The following is a 21,259-nucleotide window of genomic DNA, read 5'->3' on the forward strand; positions in this document are numbered from 1 at the left end:
GCAATACCACTGATTTTAATTGATACAAATCTATGATAATCCCCCAACACGGTTGTATCAAAGACATCAATGACGTCATAATATTGAATTGGTGGGTTGTTTACACTTGGATTCCTTTGCGGGAGAGATATAGTTCTTCGATGGCCCGAGAGATATTTCAGAGTGACACTCACTTTCGCTTTTAAAAGAAATTAAAACCCATTAATGGCTTTGTTTGATGACTAGGTTGTAATTAACCTTTTTTTTGAGCTTGTTAATGTCTGCTTTTGTCCTATTATAGACGGATCGGGTTGTATTTCCGCTGTAGCGCATCCTTTCACTTAATGATTTGAAATTGACTGTTTCAGGGTCTTCCTGAGGGATATTATAGAAATGTGATAATATTGGTCTTTTTGACTGCATTTGAAATTTGAAACAAAATGTTTAATTAATTTCAAAAAGATGTCATTTTTTTACCCAGATGAGTGTTCTAGTTTGTATAAGAAAGTAGAAGATTCAAACAATAATTGATTTCATAAATCCTGTAAAATGTTAATCGAAAACATGTTAAACATTGTTAAATGTGGGGCCCATATAAACTCCAGAGGGTGGATCATATGCCAAGAAGAAGCAAGCACCCCTTATAGATCAGACACACCCACATACTGTATAATACGTAGTTAAATAAGTATAAGAACAATAATATTACATTTTGCATGAAACAAGTTAATCAAACACGTCCTATTGATAGACTGTACATATAATTAGGTTATTATAACGGCCATAAAATTTGTGAAAATTTTCTGCAATAAGAATGTTTAAAAACATGTAAAAGCATTTTTTGTCTGTATCCTCTTGCGGTTGTCTATACTACTAATAATTTATCGGATCAGTTATGATAAATATACAACCCCACTGTGGGACGTGGAGACTGGTCCTTTGTATAAACCGTATAAACCGAGGTCCATTGTGGCAATAGATGCTGGTACGAAAAATATCCCTCACTGCTCAATGACCGTAGGTACCGAGTATAAAACAAAATTTGCAGCTCTCCACCGGCAAGTGGTGGCGTCTCCGTATGAGTGTATGAGTGAAAAATTCTCGAGAGTGACCTTAAACAATATACACACAAACAAAAAACTACAGCTTTACACATGTATAGGAGAACTAGTTGAAATAATTTCATTTGTTATCTATTCCAGGACCCAGGATCATGAAACAGACTTAGACTTGACTCAGATTTTCAAATGCCTGTAAAATGTTTATTCATTATTGAATTACTGTCAAAATTAACAAATAACAACACTTTTGTGGATCAATATTGAAACCTATTTTAATTTTGGTCTGCTTGACTTCTACAACATTTAAGTATAATTTAAAGATTCTGACTTAAGCTGAAGATGTTTCATGATCCTAGGACCAGGTGCAGTAAGCTGTTAAAGGTACTTGGACACAGATTTGAAGTTAATATTTTCTCTGTAATATTACAACTTATATGTTTTAATAGCATTTCACACAAAAATTAATTAAAAATCTTATCTCATTTAAAAGTTATTACAATTTTAATTTTTTGGGCGGGTTTGATTGACACATCCTTGCACTTTCAGAAATTTTAACTTTACACTTAATCCTTTGGAAAAGTGACAATCTTGTTGTGTATGAATGAAAAATATTAATACTATAATCCAGGAAATTCAAAGTAGACATGTTCGAAAGCAAAACAAACACACAATATATTGTCAGTCCGTGCAGTTGTGGTGAGCAGACTGGCTATTAAACGCACCCGGTGAATCGTAAACAGTCAACAATAACAGGGCTCTAGCCTTGTTTACAAAAACTGTGTACATAACACAAGTGTGCTCGATTTGCTAAACTCTGTACACAACGGAATGAAAATCTTTGTGAAGGAGTTTTGCTTTCTAACATTTCTACTCTGAATAAAATTATTTTTCTGGATTTAAGTTTAAATATTTCTCATTAATACACAACAAAATTGCCACTTTTCCTAAGGATTATGAATAAAGTAAAAATTTGTGAAAATGCAAGGATGTGTCAATCAAATCCGCCAAAAAATTTGAAGTTTTAATAACTTTTAAATGAAATAAGATTTTTAATTAATTTTTGTGTGAAATGCTATTAAAATATATAATTCGTGATATTATACAGAAAATATTAACTTCAAATCTGTGTCCAAGTACCTTTAAAGTCAGTTAAACATCTAAATATGAATCAGTTTTGCCAAACTCCAGGTGTCTCTTTTTTTTCAAGTTAACTGAGATATATCAACATAAGAATGAAAAAAAGGTCCTCGTAATTGTAGGCCACAAAACAAGAAGATATTTTCCTTTTCAAATAGGCATTTTTGAATTTATTTTTGAGAATATAAAACAGATTCTCTTATATTCTTATATAAGAACATGATTATAGTGCTCATTATAATATATATTTCTGCAAGAACTGGTCCCCAAAGACTTGGAATAGTGACACTTAAGAACTTCAACATAATATTCTTCAGAGTATCTGTATATGTAGAAGCTCTATATTAATCAAGACTTGTTAAAAGTACAACTAAAATACTCCTATAATAAGTTAATATGATTCTTTCTCATTATTAATCATTGACCTTTTAATTCTGACAAGAGCTATTATAATAATTCTTTGTGTGGAAGAACAAATCTGAATAAGGTTCTTCTGGATGATAGTTGTTTCTAAAGGTTGATCTGTTTATAAAACCTTTCTTTTAATGTTAACACCATAGGACCTTTATCGACTTAACACGGAATTTTTAAAAAATTATAACACAAATATCAAAAACATTTTCAGAGGCATTGAATAGACGACGAGAGCTGTTGACATCTATCTTTCATCAATAGATGTGAAATGTATTCCGCAGTGTTTGCTGCTGTTTTACAGAGTTTAGAACCTTTACTTTGGTTCTTAGTCAATCAGGGGAAACTCGTAGATACCAATTGTCAGTATTTGTAAAATACACAGCTAGGTACTTGGCAAAATTTATCACAATCCACGGAAGTAAACTTGCAATTGTTTGACCGATCAATAGGGTATACTTAATCACCCAATGCACCTGATCAAACGCTGATATTTTAGAGGTTTAATTGGGTTTTGCTTCACTCCTGATTTGTATTATTTGAATGGACACTTGATGTTGAGTACTTTTTGATACTTCAATATTTCACCTTTTTTTCATTAAAGGGTCTTTTGAACATCCGTGGCTGAAATGTAAATAAGATACCATTTTTTCCTGTATACTGTCTTATGCATAAAGCAGTCAAACATCTCATGGCTTGTTTAAGCTAACCATGAAAACAGTAAACAACATAAATTGAGAAGTACTGTCGATATCTCTCCTAAATGTATTAATTAAAGACTTTAAGAACGTTTAAAGTAAATTTTGGTTTGAGAATTAATTTGCTGAATTTTACCAATTGATTAAAGAATTACACTTACAAAACTAGAAACATTTTTATCATCATTAACCGTTGAGTCAGGTAGTATCTGCATGTAAAAAAACACATGGTAAAAAGAAGTATAATTTATTTGCAATTCAAACTTATTTGTCAAAAACGGTAGTTTTGAATGAATTGAGAAGAGCCGAGAAAAAGTTCAAAATTGTAAACAAGGAAAAGAAAGAACTTAATCTTCCGACCCGTCAATTTGCCACAGTGTATAAATAATTCATTGGTTCGTGTGCGGTACTCACATCGTGGATTTTGACGTCGGCATGAATGAAGACACCTACATTACAAGCTTTATTTTGAACATATGCCAGCAAATCTCTTCAATACATGTACTTTTATTGGAGCTATGCACTGATCGTTAATGAAAGTGAATCTGATCAGCTTGTCATATTGTTATCACTCATGTTTTAAATCTTCCAAAAACATTCTGAAGGTAGATGTTATACCGGCTTCTAGAATACAAAATAGGAATTCATTTGAAGCATGTTTTGTTATGGTGCATCTGGAATTGACAAATTAACACTATCAATTAGAAGGCATTGCCCTATGTTGTTTTATAGATTAAATTCACAGAGAATTAATCATTCTTGACTCGTTGAATTCTAAATGCATATTCATGACTAGAATTAAACTCTTTGTACCTTACAATAAAGTACATACATGCTATTTATTATCTGTCAAGTAAAGCTAATATGGTTGATAAACCACAGAAAGAGGAAAACAAGGCTGACTCAAGATATTTGAATAGTTCACAACCAAAGCTGCATAAAATACTTGAAAACTAAAATATATATAATTCTTTATCTTTCCCCGTCTCTGTTTTTTACCCGACACAAACAATCCTTGTGTAGTTCTGAAAAAAATGACTCAGAGATAAAACACAAAGTCCTTGCTTTTTTTCCCTTTAATGAGAAACACAGAAATAAATCGGGACTTTTTGGTCGATATTTGAGCATGGAAACTTATTTTAACATTTCTTTATCAAACATAAGTGTACTGATGCGTTTTCAGAACAAACCAAGTTAAGGTACAGTTTGTTAGACCCAAACTTGGGTATCTTCTCACCACACGGGGTATTCTTTAGGGGGTGACGTTTCTTTAGTTAATTGTGCTAACGGCAACTGTGACAAGATACCTCGGTTTTGATATCTCATCTAAAAGATCCTTGCTTTTACTTAAGATGCGCACTTGGCGAAGGAACCAACATTTTACATTTTAGGGTTGACATAGCGCGAAGAACATTATAAACTGTCACTGCAAATGCGATAGGCGTGCCCGCTCCGTTTTTCTTATGAGCCCTATAAAAATGAAATCATTAAAGTGTTAAATGGAATATGAAGATAATGAATCGTAATCAATCGCAAAACTCTTCATACATAACAGTGGGAATCAGGTGCCATGACGGAGTAAGCATCCTCTGACGAACGACCAAACGCGCCGTGTGCTCTTTGTCCTCGGACCGAACATCCGTAGACAGTTCATTTTGAAAAAAAAGGCAAACGGTTTGTTTGGAAAACTCCAGTCAATATTTGACCTAACAATATATTGTTTTAGCTGCCAATATCATTATATTAACGATAGAATTTGCAAAATATTGATTTTAAGTTTTAACCGTCTACAGATAATACAAGTACAAGTATATTCGACTGTCTATCCATTTTATCAATCTGAACAACACATAAGAGTCCTGGAGAATGTGACAGGTCGCTAAGAGATTCCCAATACCCAGGACGCCTGATCCTAGCTCTGGAGGTTCCAAAGGTCCATGTTTTGTTCAATATATGCAGGCAATTTTTGCACATATTATCCACATATGTGTATCATATGTGAATCATATGATTTGTTTCACATGAGAATCATAAAAAAGTGAATCATATGTGAATCATATTAGGCAAATCGTATGATCCACATATGATCCTCATATGAAAGGCAACGTATACGTGCATGGGTCACAATTGGGGAGATTGCCTATGTACCTTGTTCACGTATTTGTGTTTGTTGGGTCGTTAAAAAATCAATATATGTGCATGTATATGTAAGAAACATCAAGTCGTTAACGTTTCATATTTCTCTTGTTCAAAGTAATGTTAAATAAAGCCAATGGCATTTTTACAAAAAGGCCTTATTCAACAAAATAATACGAAAAGTACTATTAATAAGAACTGGATGCTTTCTCTCTTTTTTCTTTGGGGGGGTGTTATCATTTTTGTCTTTTTAAATTCTGAAATTCTGCCATATATAACCTTTAATCGTTTTAAATTTTAAGATTTATTTAACGACAATTCAGCATTTGGTTGATGTACGCGTAGGTTAGAGCGCAGTTTGCCCGATAGTCGCGGACATATCCCTACGTCGCAGGTGTTGTCCTACTTAGACAGTGTGGTTGGCCCTTCAGAAAGATCTGTATAAACCGAGATCCATGTTTGAGTAGATTCAGGCTATGCCTGCTTAAGGTGCCGAGTGCAGGTGTAAATTTGAGCACTTACCGGCTAGTGTAGATAAAACAAAAGTATAAATTTGTATATCGTGAATGAAAACAAAATCTGTTTAATAAACTCAATGATGCAAAACAAATCTAATTTTCATTTTTTACGCAGTGCGGTTAGGGTTCTCAGAAAGAAAACCCATCAAAACAAAATAATTATGTACAATATGCATCATTCTTTTGGATAGGTTCCTACAAAGGCATACCTTTGCAATTTGCTACAAATAAATAGGAATATTCAATTACCTAGATTGATAATTCTCGACTTTAAATCTCCACTGTCGGTTTGGAGAAGTTACATATGTTGTTACGATGTAGTAAATTGACGGTTGTGTGTATTTGCCATTCACCGAGCGTTTCCTTATTACAGTGATGATATAGTTATCAATCATTGTCCACAGCTTCATCCTAGCATTGCTTCAAGACGGCGTGACGGAGAAACAAAACAGGTAATATTTAACATGTAACAGTTATATTCATGCTACTTCACTTTTTATCTCTTGTCAATTTTTTTTTACTTTTGCCTATATAACCACCAAATAGAGATCTTTAGAATTTGTGTGTCAGCTGTTCATGTACGTTAACTAGAAAGCCATGTTAAAGTGGTAACAAGTACAGCTTCTTGTCTTTTTTTTTTTTTTTTGCTGGAGAATTTCAACATTCAAGATGTTTTTATTATACCATTTTCAATCAAATTAAGATCATGAGATATTTTCAGGTAGTGAATATGATCTTGGGCAACATATAGACATAAAATCTGTTAGCATGAGTGTCAGTCCTTTTGTGGCCCCCTACAGAAAAATATTAATGCTGTGGTCATGTCAATCAAAAGCTACTTAGCGGCAAATAAACATTATATATTTAAAAGAAAACAATTGTTGATTCATTTAAAATATTCTTATGGATGAACAAACATGGGCTGACTTGTAAGTTTTAATTTATTTGTTCCAGAGAATAACTTTTCTTTTTTCAAAAATAAAAAGAATCATGAGAGTTAAAGAGCATTGAAATGGTAAACACTTTTTTTTTTAAAAAGTTATGTATTTTTATTAGAATCTAAAATATTAGGAGTCAGAACTACAGTCTAATTAAAATTTGAAGTTTAAACTATTGTTCGAGAAGAGATAGCGGATTCAGAACATTTATAATTTGAAAAAGATTGGAAAGCAGGAACATCTGCATACGTCTGATCTGATCTTCGGAAATATGCTCAATTGAGAAACCCGTCCCTTATTGCAAAGTCATTTGATTACTATTTACGTTAAAATTAGTGTTATAAACAAAACGACAACCACAGTGAAATTCCGATAATTCATTTAATTTTAGTGAAGATTTGATGTTACTTAAGAATTCAATTTGTTCTGTTTTGACATCTTATTATAAGTAGTCGTTATTAGGGTCAAAAATGAGTCATCAGCCAGAGAGATGTTCCACATGTGCAAAAGATATATGTACATAAATTTACATATCTGATATAATTTACATTTTATTCTATAAATATCACAAGATTAAAGAGGCACACTTAATTTTATACATGTTTTGATTTTGATAGAAATGATAACTATTGTTTTCTGTCTTTTTCAAAACAAGGACAAAGGAAGTCGTTTCACGGAGGCTGGTATATGTGCTTTTACGTGGATAACAAAATGGAAAAGGATCTTCTACAAGTTTATTATCACACGTTTATAACACATAGAAGGTCAAATCAAACATTTTGTGCATCATAGTCGCTTGAGGAGTACAAATCAATCAGTTCGATTCTTCAAAATGACGAGATTCTTTTGGAAAATTATTTGCTTCCTGTGTTTTTTTCATCGAGCAAGTTTGCAAATGATTTCAAAATGTGGAATTCCAAAATGCAGATATAACCTTAGAACAAAATCTGAATATCCTTATTTCCAAAATGGAGTCCCAATGAAAGCTATAACAACGGGTCTTGGTATCCATTGGTCTAATAAAGACGATCAGTACAATTATAGAAAGTGCTACATCGATACGGCCAGTGTGCTGGATAAATTTCAGTTTGATGAAAATCCACTCTATGCTGTTCTTATTCTAAGGTGTAACAGAGAGGTTGAAGTGTTTTTTACTGCGGATGACAGACCTTACTTACCAAATGTAATCGGATATATACAAATAAGTTCATGCCTTATCACTCAGGAACAACTGCGTCCCTTCGGAGACAGATTTCGAATGCATTTTGTTAATATGCTATTTAACTACCCTCCGCTGCAACCTGAATATTGTAAAGGAAACCCCTTAAATCAAAGTTACTGTGGGATATGGAACTCGATTGATGGTTTCATATGGGAACCACGGTTGTCGAGAGAAGAAGGCTCTGTAGCACCATTTATTGATATATTTAATTGTGATGTTACATTTCCCTCCATGAGAGAAATACAGCTAACGAAGGTTCCTATGAAACAATATTTACCAACATTACCTAGTCTGTTCCCAAGATTACAAATGCTTAATATTATTAACTCAGATTTGACAGAACCTCCAGACTTCCCATGGAACGATGAATGGTTGTCAATTAGTTACAATTTGTCAAGGACGAATTCTCATCATTATCAGTTTGCTGAACAGTACAACATAGATATGCCAAAAAATTATTTTAGGAAATCAATGCAACTGAGTAAGAATAATATTTCTGACCTCATGACACATAATTTCAAAGGTTTTTTGATATCACTTGATTTATCAGAGAATGGACTCAAAGCATTTGGGGAATTTACATTCCGAAACATTCGAGGACTTCAGCATCTCGATTTGAGCAGAAATAATTTGCTATCCATCCCAAGGAATGCTTTTAAGAATCTGACAGAGTTGCGCCATCTGGATGCAAAAGATAATATGATAACTCACCTTTCAAGTACCTTGTTATCGGATAATAAAGCTTTGCGGTATATAGATTTTTCGAAAAACAGGATAAAAAGAATTGAATCGAACACATTTTCCCATTTACAATATCTTAGAGAACTTCATTTAGAATACAATGAAATTACAACTTTACACGAACAATGTTTTCCAAGTCAGTCACTTGAATTTAAGAAACTTTTTCTCGACAGCAACAGTTTTTCTGAAGTCCCAACAGCTGTATTTTATTTAAATTCTTTGGATAAAATTAGCATGACAAACTCAAGCATAAGATTTACAAACTTCACTCGAACACTGTTAGACCTTAAATGGCTGAGAACACAACAGGATGGTAAAGAAATAGGCTCTCAAGATAATACAAACTCTGACAAGACCCAGCAAGTTGATATTCATAAAGCAGTTTTAGACCTCACTAATAACAAAATTGACAACCTCTATCTACCTTCCTATGATTTAAACGATGTAAATGAGAAAGAAACACAGCTTCTTCACAATATTCTCCTGCTGATCTTCCAAAAGTTTCACTTTCTGCTGGATAATAATCCACTCCGTTGTGATTGTGGTATAAACCAAATAACCAAAGTTGTGAAATATTTCTTACAGGAGAAACTGATTGGACCGGATACATATTTCAACACGTGGAAATGTTTCTGGCCAACTGAATTTCAAAATCGTCCACTTTTAGAAATAAAAGAGAAAGACACATATTGTGAGAAAAACATGTCCTTCTGCCCGGCAAATTGTACTTGCTTCGAAAGATCGATAAGCAAAATAAATATTATAGATTGCCGGGATCATGGATACCGTGAATTACCGAAATATTTACCATCTGGTATTTTAGATCTTTGGTTTGATAAAAACAATATAACCACATTAAATGATAAGGAATATATGGACCGAATTAGAGCACTAAAGCTATCCCGTAACAACATTGCACGCATTGAAGCTGGTGTCTTCAGACAAATGAAAAACATTCAAGAACTCTATTTAAATTCTAACTTTCTTGTTTCTTTACCAGCTGAGATTCAGATTTATTTCTCAGGATCTATTTACCTCGAAGATAATCCTTTCAAATGTGATTGTCATACGGCCTGGTTAAAACACTGGATGAACCAGCATTCAAACATCGTTGTAGACTCCCAAAAAGTAACATGTAATGTTGACGAAGAAAATAGGGAAGGACAGAAATTGATTTTTGTACCAGACACTGACTTTATCTGTTTGGAGGACTTTGATACCCACAATAAAGTCCTAATTCCTACAGTCGTCTGCTCCGTTCTGCTTGTACTTCTGATAGTAATTGTGTCTGTTGTATACATCTATAGACTGGAGGTTAAAGTACTGCTGTACGTATATCTTGGATTCCATCCTTTCGATCAAGACAAAGATTGTAAAGAAGTTATTGACGTGTTGGTCGTACATTCTCCCAATATAACGGACTGGGTCACGGAAAATATTGTTGAGCATTTAGAGTTCTGTAACTCACGTTATTTGGTTTGTGAAATGATGAGAGATTTCGTTGCTGGGTTTTCATATCAAGAAAACGTTGCAACATTAGTCAAACATAGTAAAAGAATCGTAATAGTGCTTTCAAAAGATTTTTTGAATGAAGACATACTAAAGATTGCATGGAATGAATCTCAGGAAAAGATAAAAGCTCATAAAGCCAATTATGCTATCGTTGTTTCACATGATGCAAATATTAAAGAAATCCAAATCAAGGAATTGAAGCAATATATAAAAGGCGGACGACACATTGATGCTTCACAAAGCCTCTTTCAGGAAAAACTCTTGTACTGTATGCCACAACTAAAACATGATGAAAATAGGGTAAAAAGCTTGCCTGATTTAAAATATCTCATTCAACATATGTACGGAAGTGATTTTAACAATGCCGAAATGTATGAACGTCATGCATTCGTTTCTTACGGTGAAAGTAAAATGGGTTATGTTATGAACGAATTGAGACCTATATTGGAAGACAATGGGTTTACACTGTGCCTCCCTGATAGAGATTTTATCCCAGGGGCACCGAAGGAAGAAAACGTACTAAAAGCCATCGACAACTGCCTCCATACAATATTTCTTCTGTCTGGAGAACAGTTAGACAATGAGTGGTCAATATTTACGTTCCGGTCTGCGAGTGAAAAGTCAATGCGAGAGAAATGCAACCATTTGATAGTTGTTCTCGGGGAGGACGTTAACCTGGAGACCATGTGTGAAGAGGTCAGAGTGTATGTAAAAACTCATGTTTCTTTACATGTGAAGGAAAAGGGGTTTGTGAAACGGTTACTTAATGCTCTACCAGATATCGAGGATCACGAACTTTATATCAGAAATGATGAAAATAATTTTGTCAATTTTGAGAACCTACATAATGGAGTTAAAAACTGGCAGAATGACAATGCTCCTGAAGTCATTGAAGAGAAAAAGAATGGGTTCGTGAATGATGGGAAACAAAATGGCATACATCATCTATCTGGTATTCACATGAATGGGCTCCATCGGTATGACAACAAAGCATTCCAAGGACACGGGTCTGATGAAAATGTCATTTGAGGACTTAGAAAAAAAGGACAAGAAGATTTAAATCTTTTGGAGAACATTCATGAAAATGTTTTAATGCATTTCATGATAGGGAAACGTACGCTAAACGAAGTTGTGAATGAAAAAATTTAATAGGTGTATTTTAAGCCACTAGGAGAGTTTAAATGTGGATTTGTTTCATACATAATCAGTTGAGGTTGTATTATTTTTTATTTATTTATTATATTATATACAAGAAACTGTAGCATTTTGTAAAATATTTTTGTTTCCTCCTCACTCTTTCATGTTTCAGTTTCTGTTTCTTTTTGATTAGCGTCATCAAGTCAGAAATATCATCAACGATATGAACAGACACTCATTGTAACCTTCTTTTCTTTAATTACAATGCAAAGGTAGAAAAAAAATTACCTTATAATGTATTACTTTTTGTTGATTGAATGTTAATTTTTTCAGGTGTTGGTTTGTATGTATATTTGTATTTTTACTGATTTCTATATCTACCTCTTCTTTCAAAAGCTTTACGAACTTTACCAAACACGTTTACCTCCGTTGTTGATAAATTATTCCAAGATTTATTCTGTTGCTTTCTTACAATCTTTATTGTGTAATAATCTTTAATAAACATGGTTTCAAACTGTACAGTCTAATTTCGTCAAATTTGTTCTTAAAATAATTTTTCACACAACAAAAGGTGCAAAATGTATTTTTTCATACTTGTGTTCACGATTTGTGTTAACCATGGACTGTATAATGTATCAAAACTACCAATGTTCTAATCATTATTATTTAGGTCTTGATTAAAACGTTTGTAACCCGAAAAGTCTACCAGCAAGCCTAAGTAGTTATCAATAAATTCAAAAATATACCCTTTTAAAAGATAATTCAAACCACTTCTCAGCATAGATTAAAGACCATGCTTTTTGAAAGCAGAGATAACTCTTCTTCAATAGAAATATGTCATAATTTTATCATTCTAGCGATTGATCATCAACAAAAATACTTTGTTGAAGTCCACCCTGATTGTGAAAACAGGTACCTGTACTCTGAGTTTGATATAAAAAGGATGTTACCGTTCTGTATGGATAATATTTAGGTAGTCTTCGGAGAACCAGTTTTCCAACAAACTAGAGGAATTCCAATGGACACTCTAAGTGCTCCTTTTATTAGCTATTTTTTTTTTTTGATTTATCAAATGAAGTATTAAATAAAAAATATCACATTTGAAAAAAACACACTCTTATTCTAACTTCAACTAGACAGTTAAATATATATGATGTCTTCTCATTTAACATTACTTATTTTCATTTAGATGTCGATTTGAAATAGATGATTTGAAGTTGAAACAGATGACACCACAGAGTCTGACATTTCTGTTTCATATTGTTATTGTGACCTAGTTAGAATTAACCTATCATTAGCTCGTTTTTTGGCTGACAGCTATCTAACAAGTTATTGGCTCTTCATTTATATACTGACTTTAACAACGACCTTTTCATTGTAACGTATGAATCCAAATGGCTCAAGGCCGTTGTCTTCGGTCGACAGGGCATACTTACTCCTCCAAGGCATCCAATCCTACCATTTGAAATTTCAAAGTTTATTATTTATGCCCTCATTTTTTGGGGTTTATAGATCCTTTTATATCGATTACTGTTAATAATATTTACCATTTTCTTTCACAAAGGTTTTGTCGATGAAAGAAAATTTGACCCCAGTCATAATCACTTTTAATTTCATGCTCAGTAAATTAAAAAAAAGTATAACGGTAAACTCCTTATCACTTTTTATTGCTGCCGCTTATATTTGACAAATTAATTTATTTTTCAAGAGTGTATTCTATCTTCTTGGTATTTGCTATGTCCGCCTAAACATTAATCATTTTTGAGATCTCTAATTCTATACATATTCATGGATTGAATTATAAACATCGCACCTTAAAATAAAAGTACAAATAAGATATTTACTTAAAACGAGTTTTTATTCATGAATATTTATTATGACAGAGAGATCACCTGTGAAAAAAAATTTGATATTATATAAATTGACCCTGAGTTTTCAATAGCCAAATATAATTGTGGAAAAAGAAAATGTTGTCTACATGGTTATTGCATAAGAAATAAGTAGTTAGACTGTTCAAACTAAATAGTTGACAATTCCTGCTATGACGCAGCGATAAAAGCGCTGCATTCAACTCTAGGGAAAGGAGTCAATTCTTACACAACAGGTTCGAAATCCACACGTGGAGACCAAATCTTCGGTTGGGACCATGTCCGTGACGTACTCTGTCAGACGCTGACAAGATCGAGGAAAATTTCTCGATGGATGTATCTAAATTTGCAGCCATCCGCTGTCAAGTGGTGGGCTCTAAGTACGAGTGAAAATTTTCGGACTTGAAATAATAGATTCCCATTAGTAATCAAACTCAGAAGTCAATAGAAACATTGGGAGCGGATCAAACACGAACCCCTTAAACATTTGCAGCACAGTTAAGGCTAAAATAAGGGGACGGGGCCTAATTTTAATTCATATTCTCTCCGTATATTCACAAGACAAATGATACTGTCTCATATTTGTATGCAGATTTTTTCGATAAGTAAAAGAAGGGTCCAAATAAATCAATTTTTTGCGAGGACATACCCTCAACGTATATCATGCCAAGATTTTACACAAAAGCTCAAGAAGCATTCAGGTATTTTAAAAGGCTTTACACATGGTAGGCCTAATTAAAAAGTAGAATCTATATTATTTCGCAACACTTTTCACGAAGTACATATATAGTGTTGAAAAGAATTTTTTTGAATTTTCTTTTTAAAATTGGACAAACCTCTAAAATAATAATCTTCTTACAGGAATGTGAAAGATTGAATATGCACTTTTTTTCCTAATCAGTGCAATACTTTTTTCCTTTTATAATTGTATAATGTTTATAATGAATAAATAAAAAAAAAATATGTATGCATATCGTCTACTTTCCTTTTTCAGGATTTAAATACATTTTTTATGTTTTGAGCCCCTGACTCTATTTTGAAGATTTACTTTCCATCTAGAGAGTACTGAGAAACGTTAATTCTCATGGTAATGTGTGATTTAAGAACAAAAAAGATTTGCCTTAACTGAGAAACGTTAATTCTCATGGTAATGTATGATTTAAGAACAAAAAAGATTTGCCTTAAAAGCAGCGATAAAACTGATTTTGTAACAATCATGCAAGTATATAATAATGAGTGTATACATAAGTGTATAATTTTTAGAGATCAGTTTTGAGCATGGCATTCTAAATTGCATACAGAATAATTAATGTCATGGTCATCAAAACAAAACAAAAATATTTGCACAGAGTAATGTGCCATCGACAATATACTATGCTACATTACCTGTGTATTGTCTAGCCCCACTTACAAAGAAAGTCTATAACTAAGCTGTAATAGAAGAGGAGGTATATGGTGGCATCATTTTCTTGTATGTTTTCATGTACCATTTCTTTAGTATGGTATGTGTATATTTCGTGTTTTCTTCAAAATGACATACTTCAGATAAATATATTATAAATTTTTACTCTAGATAATATTTGAAAGGAATTGAAACGAAATTTATTCTATTTTAAAAAGCAATTTATTTTTACTATAAAAAGATCAATCACATATTATTACCGATTAAGTATATTCTAATGAATCTAATGATAAAAATGAAAATAAAATCATCAAAGTTTTTGATCTTTTTTTTTACTTAATTAAGGCTCGAGCTCTTTTCATGAATATACGAACCTTTGTTAAATGTATAAGTTTCAGAAATCAGCTATCGTCGAAATGCTCTGACATTGCATACAATTAACAATAACATTCTTTACCCAACACGGTCTTTTTTTACCACGTGAGATTGCCCTAGTCCTTGTCATAAGAGGCTACAGACGTTCGATACGAGACAGTTCATTCACTGTACACATAGCGTATGTGTGTGTGTGTGTTTGTCCAAGTGACGTGTATAAATTTCCTTCTTGTTCTGAAGATAGAGCTATTAATCATTGTAAAACATGTCAAAATGGAAACTTTCAGGATTAAACAATAGCACGGATATTTTACCTAAGTCAATTTTGCAGGTAAGGCAATTTTCTTATTTTTGATCAATTTTTTAAAATAAAGATAGATTCAACTTTAAAATTCCTTATCAATATACGTTTGCCTTTGTGATTCTTTTCTGTTATAAAAAATTCTAATGTTAAAACCAGTGCTCCTATTTCCCTCTACCGCCTGTAAATGAATTAAGCATCTTTAATTTTCCCCCGGATAATATAAAACCCTACGTAGAGTTTTAGGAGAAAATCGACTGTCAAATGACGTACTTTTTTTAACCTTTCAATAATACATTAGTCGTCTTGCTATCGTAGAAATAATTGAATTAATGTTGTGGTTTTGTTAGCCAAACTTTATTTAGAAGTACTACTACATTACATATTCTTATATGAAACATAAACACAGTCACTTATGAACTGGGACGGATATGAAAAGCACGGACTAAAAGTAAGAATTACATTTCATTTTTTTTAAAGAATATTAACAAACGAAAGAGATATTAAACCAGAGGTGTTCATTATAATATTTTATATTCAGTCTCACTTCAAAAAGCAATTATATGAACGTTTTGTAAAAAAAGCATACTTTATTTTACCAAATGTTTGGATCTAAGTAGGCGTATGTTAAAAATTACGAGGTTTTCTCGGGCAAAATTAGTATATAGGGTTGTTTATTCATTGATTTATATATTAAAATGTTGCTTGCTTGGTGCAGTGGTTAGAGAGTATGTTTTGAAGCTCTTTGTTTTGAAGCTAAGAAGTTATTCTAAAGCCGCAGATTCGAACCTCACTGCGAGACATGGACACTGATTCTTTGGATTGTTATATATGAAGTGATAAGATCCCAGTGCGAAAAGAATCCATCGCTGTTGAGTTAAAGTCTGACTTTGCAGCCCGGTGACATCTTAATATAAGTGAAAATGTTACAAAAAAGTCGAACACAAAACATTGATTTTATAACCTTTAAATTCAAAAATACTAGCCTGTTGGTATAATATATATCACATGGGAAATATGTGTATAACTAACATTAGCAAACATGTGTAATTAAATTAAATTCTATTTAATTCATAGATCACATTTCGTGCAATGAATTTTATAGAGCATTGTCGTGTACTGCTATGACGAGTATTTCATTTTTTATACAGGATGACAAAGCGAAAGGACATGGTGCATTTTGTGATTGTGTCCGATGAATTCAACTCACTCAAATGGAGCTAACATCTTCGTTACTAAGAATGCATTAAAGGATGGGAGTTGATATTCAGTAGATCTGCTTTATGAAGTTACAGTGACAAACCTAAACATCACCAAGTATTCATAGAAAAAAAGCATCTTAACATCGCCAGAATGAAGTCAGATTTCTTTAAATTTCTTTGGATATTAAGTTTTCTTTCCTTGGGAAATTTGCAAGATCTCTCAGATTGTGAAGTCCCAAAATGCAAAAATCGTACAAGAACAATGTCAGCAACACCTTTAATGGACCAGCACACTGTTCCCATGGAAACAAAGATCACAGGCACCAGGTTATATTTGGGTGCGAACGACAACTACACAAGGTGCATGGTAGATACTCCAAGCCTTCTGGATGCTTTTGGTTTCGATGGCAATTCCGTCTACGCTGTTCTTGTAATAAACTGTATAAAGGAAATGGAAGTGTATTTCTCCGAGGATGACAGACCTTTCCTACCGAATGTTATGGCATATTTCCAAATCTCCTTATGCCGAATATCACAGCAGCAGCTCCGGCCTTTCAGGAACCGATTTAAAATATATATGATAAATTTAATGGCCAACTACCCTCCACTTGATTTCAGATACTGCGATGGAAACACTGTGAATCTTAGTTACTGTGGGGTCTGGAATACACTTGAAGGATTTTTTTGGGAACCAAAGATTGCAACACTGAGAGATTCTGTATCAACAGTTCAAGATTTATTGTTTTGTAATTCAACCTTTCCATCTTACAAAGAAATTCAAGTCACAAAAGTTCCAATGCAACAATATTTATCATCATTGTCGAGTATGTTTCCAAGACTGCAGGTTCTAAATATAATTAACTCAGACTTGACTGAGCCTCCTAATTTTCCCTGGAGCGACACCTGGCTTACATTAAGTATAAACATGACGAGAAAAGATCAAGCACAAAGCGACTATGCTGGAAAATTCAACATTCAGTTGCCAAATAACTATCATATGAAATCTATGTCTCTGAGTAAAAATAAAATTTCAAACCTCCGCAATTATACTTTCAAAGGATTTCTGCATTTACTAGATTTATCGGAGAATGGATTAGAAGAAATAAGTGAATTTACGTTTAGAAATCTTCGAGGTTTTCAACATCTTGATATAAGTGAAAATAAATTGCAAATTATTCCAAAGGATACTTTTAAAGGTCTTACTGAATTACGTCATCTTGATATGAGAGACAACAGGATTTCCTATCTATCAAATGATCTATTTTCTGATAGCACAAAGATGGTCTACCTAGACTTTTCAAAAAACAATATTAATACAATCGAAATAAACACGTTTTCTCAATTACATTTGCTTAGAGAACTCCATCTTGAGAACAATTACATTTCTGCTTTACATCCACAATATTTTCCAAGTCAGTCACCACAATTCAAAAATCTTTTTCTAGATGGAAATAATTTTGTCGATTTTCCGACAGCAATATTCGATCTGCGATTGCTGGAGAAAATTAGCTTGAGGAATTCAAACATAAGATTTCAAAACTTTAGCCGAACCATATTAAACTTAAAATTGGCGTCAGCACTGAAAGATGAAAACGGCCCGGAACATGAAGGATCCTCGAAGAATTTCAATACTGATGCTAAACAACAAATTGATATAGGTCACCAAGTCATTTTAGACTTAACTGGAAATAAAATTGAAAATCTTCAATTACCGAGATACGACATCACAAGTGTCCAAAACAAAGAAACAGAGCAGTTACACGAAAATCTCTTGACGATTTTGAAAACATTTTGGATTTTGCTGGAGAAGAACCCCCTTCGTTGTGATTGCGGAATAAACCAAATAGCCAAAGTAGTTAATCATTTCTTAAAAGATGAATTGATCGGAGATGATACATATTTCAGTACTTGGAAATGTTTCTGGCCAACTGAATTTGAAAATCGCCCTCTTTTAGAAGTAAAGGAAGGGGACACGTATTGTGAGAAGAATATGCCATTGTGTCCGGCTAATTGTACATGTTATGAACGGTCAGTATCGAAAATCAATATTATCGATTGCCGGGATCGGAGTTATCGTTCTTTACCCGAAAAATTGCCCTCTGGAATCTTAGATCTTTGGTTTGATAAAAACAATATCACTCACTTAGATAGAAGGGAATACTTGAACAGGGTTAGAACATTCAACCTCTCTAGCAATAATATTGCTAAGATAGACGTTGGTATATTCCAACAAATGAAAAATGTTCAAGAACTCGTTTTGAATTCCAACTTTCTTGTTTCTTTGCCTGTCGAAACTCAGGAATATTTTTTTGGATCTCTTTATCTAGAAGATAATCCATTCAAATGCGATTGTAACACAAAGTGGTTAAAACAATGGATGACAAAACATAGAGATATCGTGGTCGACGCCCAGAGAGTAACATGCAATGTTGACGAAGAAAATGGGGAAGGACAACAATTCATTTTTGTACCAGACAGTGAATTTGTTTGTTTAGAGGACTTTGATTCACACAATAAAGTCCTAATTCCTACAGTCGTGAGCTCTCTTCTGCTTGTACTCCTGATAGTAATTGTGTCCGTTATATACGTTTATAGACTGGAAGTTAAAGTTCTACTTTACGTATATCTTGGAATCCATCCTTTCGATCAAGATAAAGATTGTAAAGAAGTCATTGACGTGTTAGTCGTACATTCTCCTTATATAACCGACTGGGTTATGGAGAATATTGTTGAGTATCTAGACTTTTGCAATTCACATTTTTTAGTTTGTGAAATGATGAGAGATTTTGTTGCAGGATTTTCATATCAGGAAAATATTGCCACTTTGGTGAAACACAGTAAAAGAATAATCATTGTGCTTTCGAAAGAAATAATGAATGACGATATTCTAAAAATTGCGTGGAACGAGACCAAGGAAAAGATTAAAGCACAGAAGACCAATTATGCTATTGTTGTTTCACATGATGTAAATCTCAAAGAAATCCAGATCAAAGAGTTAAAGCAATATATTAAAGGAGGACGACACATTGATGCCTCACAGAGCCTCTTTCAGGAAAGACTACAGTATTGTATGCCACAGCTAAAACATGATGAAGATAGGCTCCGAAGTTTACCAGATTTAAAATACCTCATTCAGCACATGTATGGAAGTGATCTTAACAATGCCGAAATGTACGAACGTCATGCATTCGTGTCATACGGTGAGAGTAAAATGGGTTATGTTATGAACGAATTGAGACCTATATTAGAGGACAATGGATTTACTCTGTGCATTCCTGACAGAGATTTTATCCCAGGGGCACCGAAGGAAGAAAACGTACTCAAAGCCATTGACAACTGTCTCCATACAATATTTCTTCTGTCTGGAGAACAGTTAGACAATGAGTGGTCAATATTTACGTTCCGGTCTGCGAGTGAAAAGTCAATGCGAGAGAAATGCAACCATTTGATAGTAGTTCTCGGGGATGACGTTAATTTGGATACCATGTGTGAAGAAGTTAAAACCTATGTTAATACTCACGTTTCCCTTAGGGTAAACGAAAAAGGGTTTATAAAACGGTTACTCAACGCTTTACCCGACGTAGAGGATCACGAACTTTACATCCGTAATGACGAAAATAATTTCGTTAATTTTGAAAATCTGCATAAGAAGATGGGAGAGAATTTAGCAGAAACTTTTCCCGATATTCTAGAACTTGAAGGGAAAAATAATGAGCATTTGAAAACAGAAAATGGAAAACAAAATGGTTTTGTTCATTTATCTGATATTCATCTGAATGGTTCTCTCCATTGTTATAACAACAAAGCTTTCCAAAGTGATAAGACGGCTGTTACAGGTGTAAATGAAAAGGACAATTAAGGTTGTAAATACGTTCAGGGAAATGTTATATAACTGTATTTAATCCTTTTTATTTGATCTTTTTTTAAAAAGAATCTTTGGTGTGTTATATTTATTAGAGGGAAAGGAAAATTATAACATTAATTTAGTATAACATTAATGGTAGCTGAACGTTGATAATTTGATGTAGTAAATGTGGTAAATACACCAAAAATCTTTTCTATCTGGGAATTGTCTACTAGACAGGCAACAAGACAAGAAAAAAGTATCTGTAAATCGTTTAATAACAAGATGGTTGTCTGTAAAAATCGCAAACACAGTAATTTACATGAAAAGTACTGCGTATTTAGAGGACTAACAAATGTTAATAAAATTACAATCTTTTTTCTGATAAATGTACAAAAAAACCAGATCAACTTAAATTAAAGATTTGAAAATATACAACATTTAATCCTAACGATTTAACAATATAAATGAAACCAAAACATTAACATTTAGTGAAAAACACTTTTTTGTTATTTGCAAAGTTTGAATGAAATCAGAAATAGAACATTTTCAATATATAAGACTTGTTCGTGGACATTTCTAAAAGTGTTCCTTTTTTTATTCATACAAGTAGTTTTCTTTCTTAAGTATTACAATGCCGCATGTGTTTCAAAAAGGCTCTCTTTACACAACATGATAACAATGGTATCACTTTTCCTTCTTTAAAATACCGATTTTCAGAAAAAAATGTACAAACTTTGATAGAGAAGTTTTTTCTGTTATGTAAGAGTTGCTTTA

General features: G+C 32.9%; 2 protein-coding genes across 2 annotated transcripts in view; both read left to right on the forward strand.

Moving 5' to 3' along the window:
• LOC134237068 (uncharacterized) overlaps positions 1-21,259 on the forward strand; it is a 60,178-nt gene that overhangs the window by 10,552 nt on the left and 28,367 nt on the right. The gene's annotated exons all lie outside the window — the stretch shown is intronic.
• LOC134237067 (uncharacterized) lies at positions 7,542-20,786 on the forward strand. The gene is made up of 2 exons (XM_062719148.1): positions 7,542-11,381; positions 16,726-20,786. The coding sequence occupies exons 1-2, from the start codon at positions 7,711-7,713 to the stop codon at positions 20,495-20,497; spliced, it is 7,443 nt and encodes a 2,480-aa protein (XP_062575132.1). The 5' UTR covers positions 7,542-7,710; the 3' UTR covers positions 20,498-20,786.

This window comes from Saccostrea cucullata, unplaced genomic scaffold (genome assembly GCF_032062105.1).
Source record: "Saccostrea cucullata isolate Sc308-1 unplaced genomic scaffold, CSIRO_AGI_Scuc_v1 ctg282, whole genome shotgun sequence".
NCBI classification, from domain to species: Eukaryota; Metazoa; Mollusca; class Bivalvia; order Ostreida; family Ostreidae; genus Saccostrea; species Saccostrea cuccullata.

Bases quoted from the DNA above. Each gene is read 5' to 3' on its own strand.
- LOC134237067 (XM_062719148.1), top strand. From the start codon at position 7,711: ATGACGAGATTCTTTTGGAAAATTATTTGCTTCCTGTGTTTTTTTCAT. The intron at 11,382-16,725 runs AGGACTTAGAAA...TGCTTTATGAAG, and splicing joins TCTGATGAAAATGTCATTTG to TTACAGTGACAAACCTAAAC.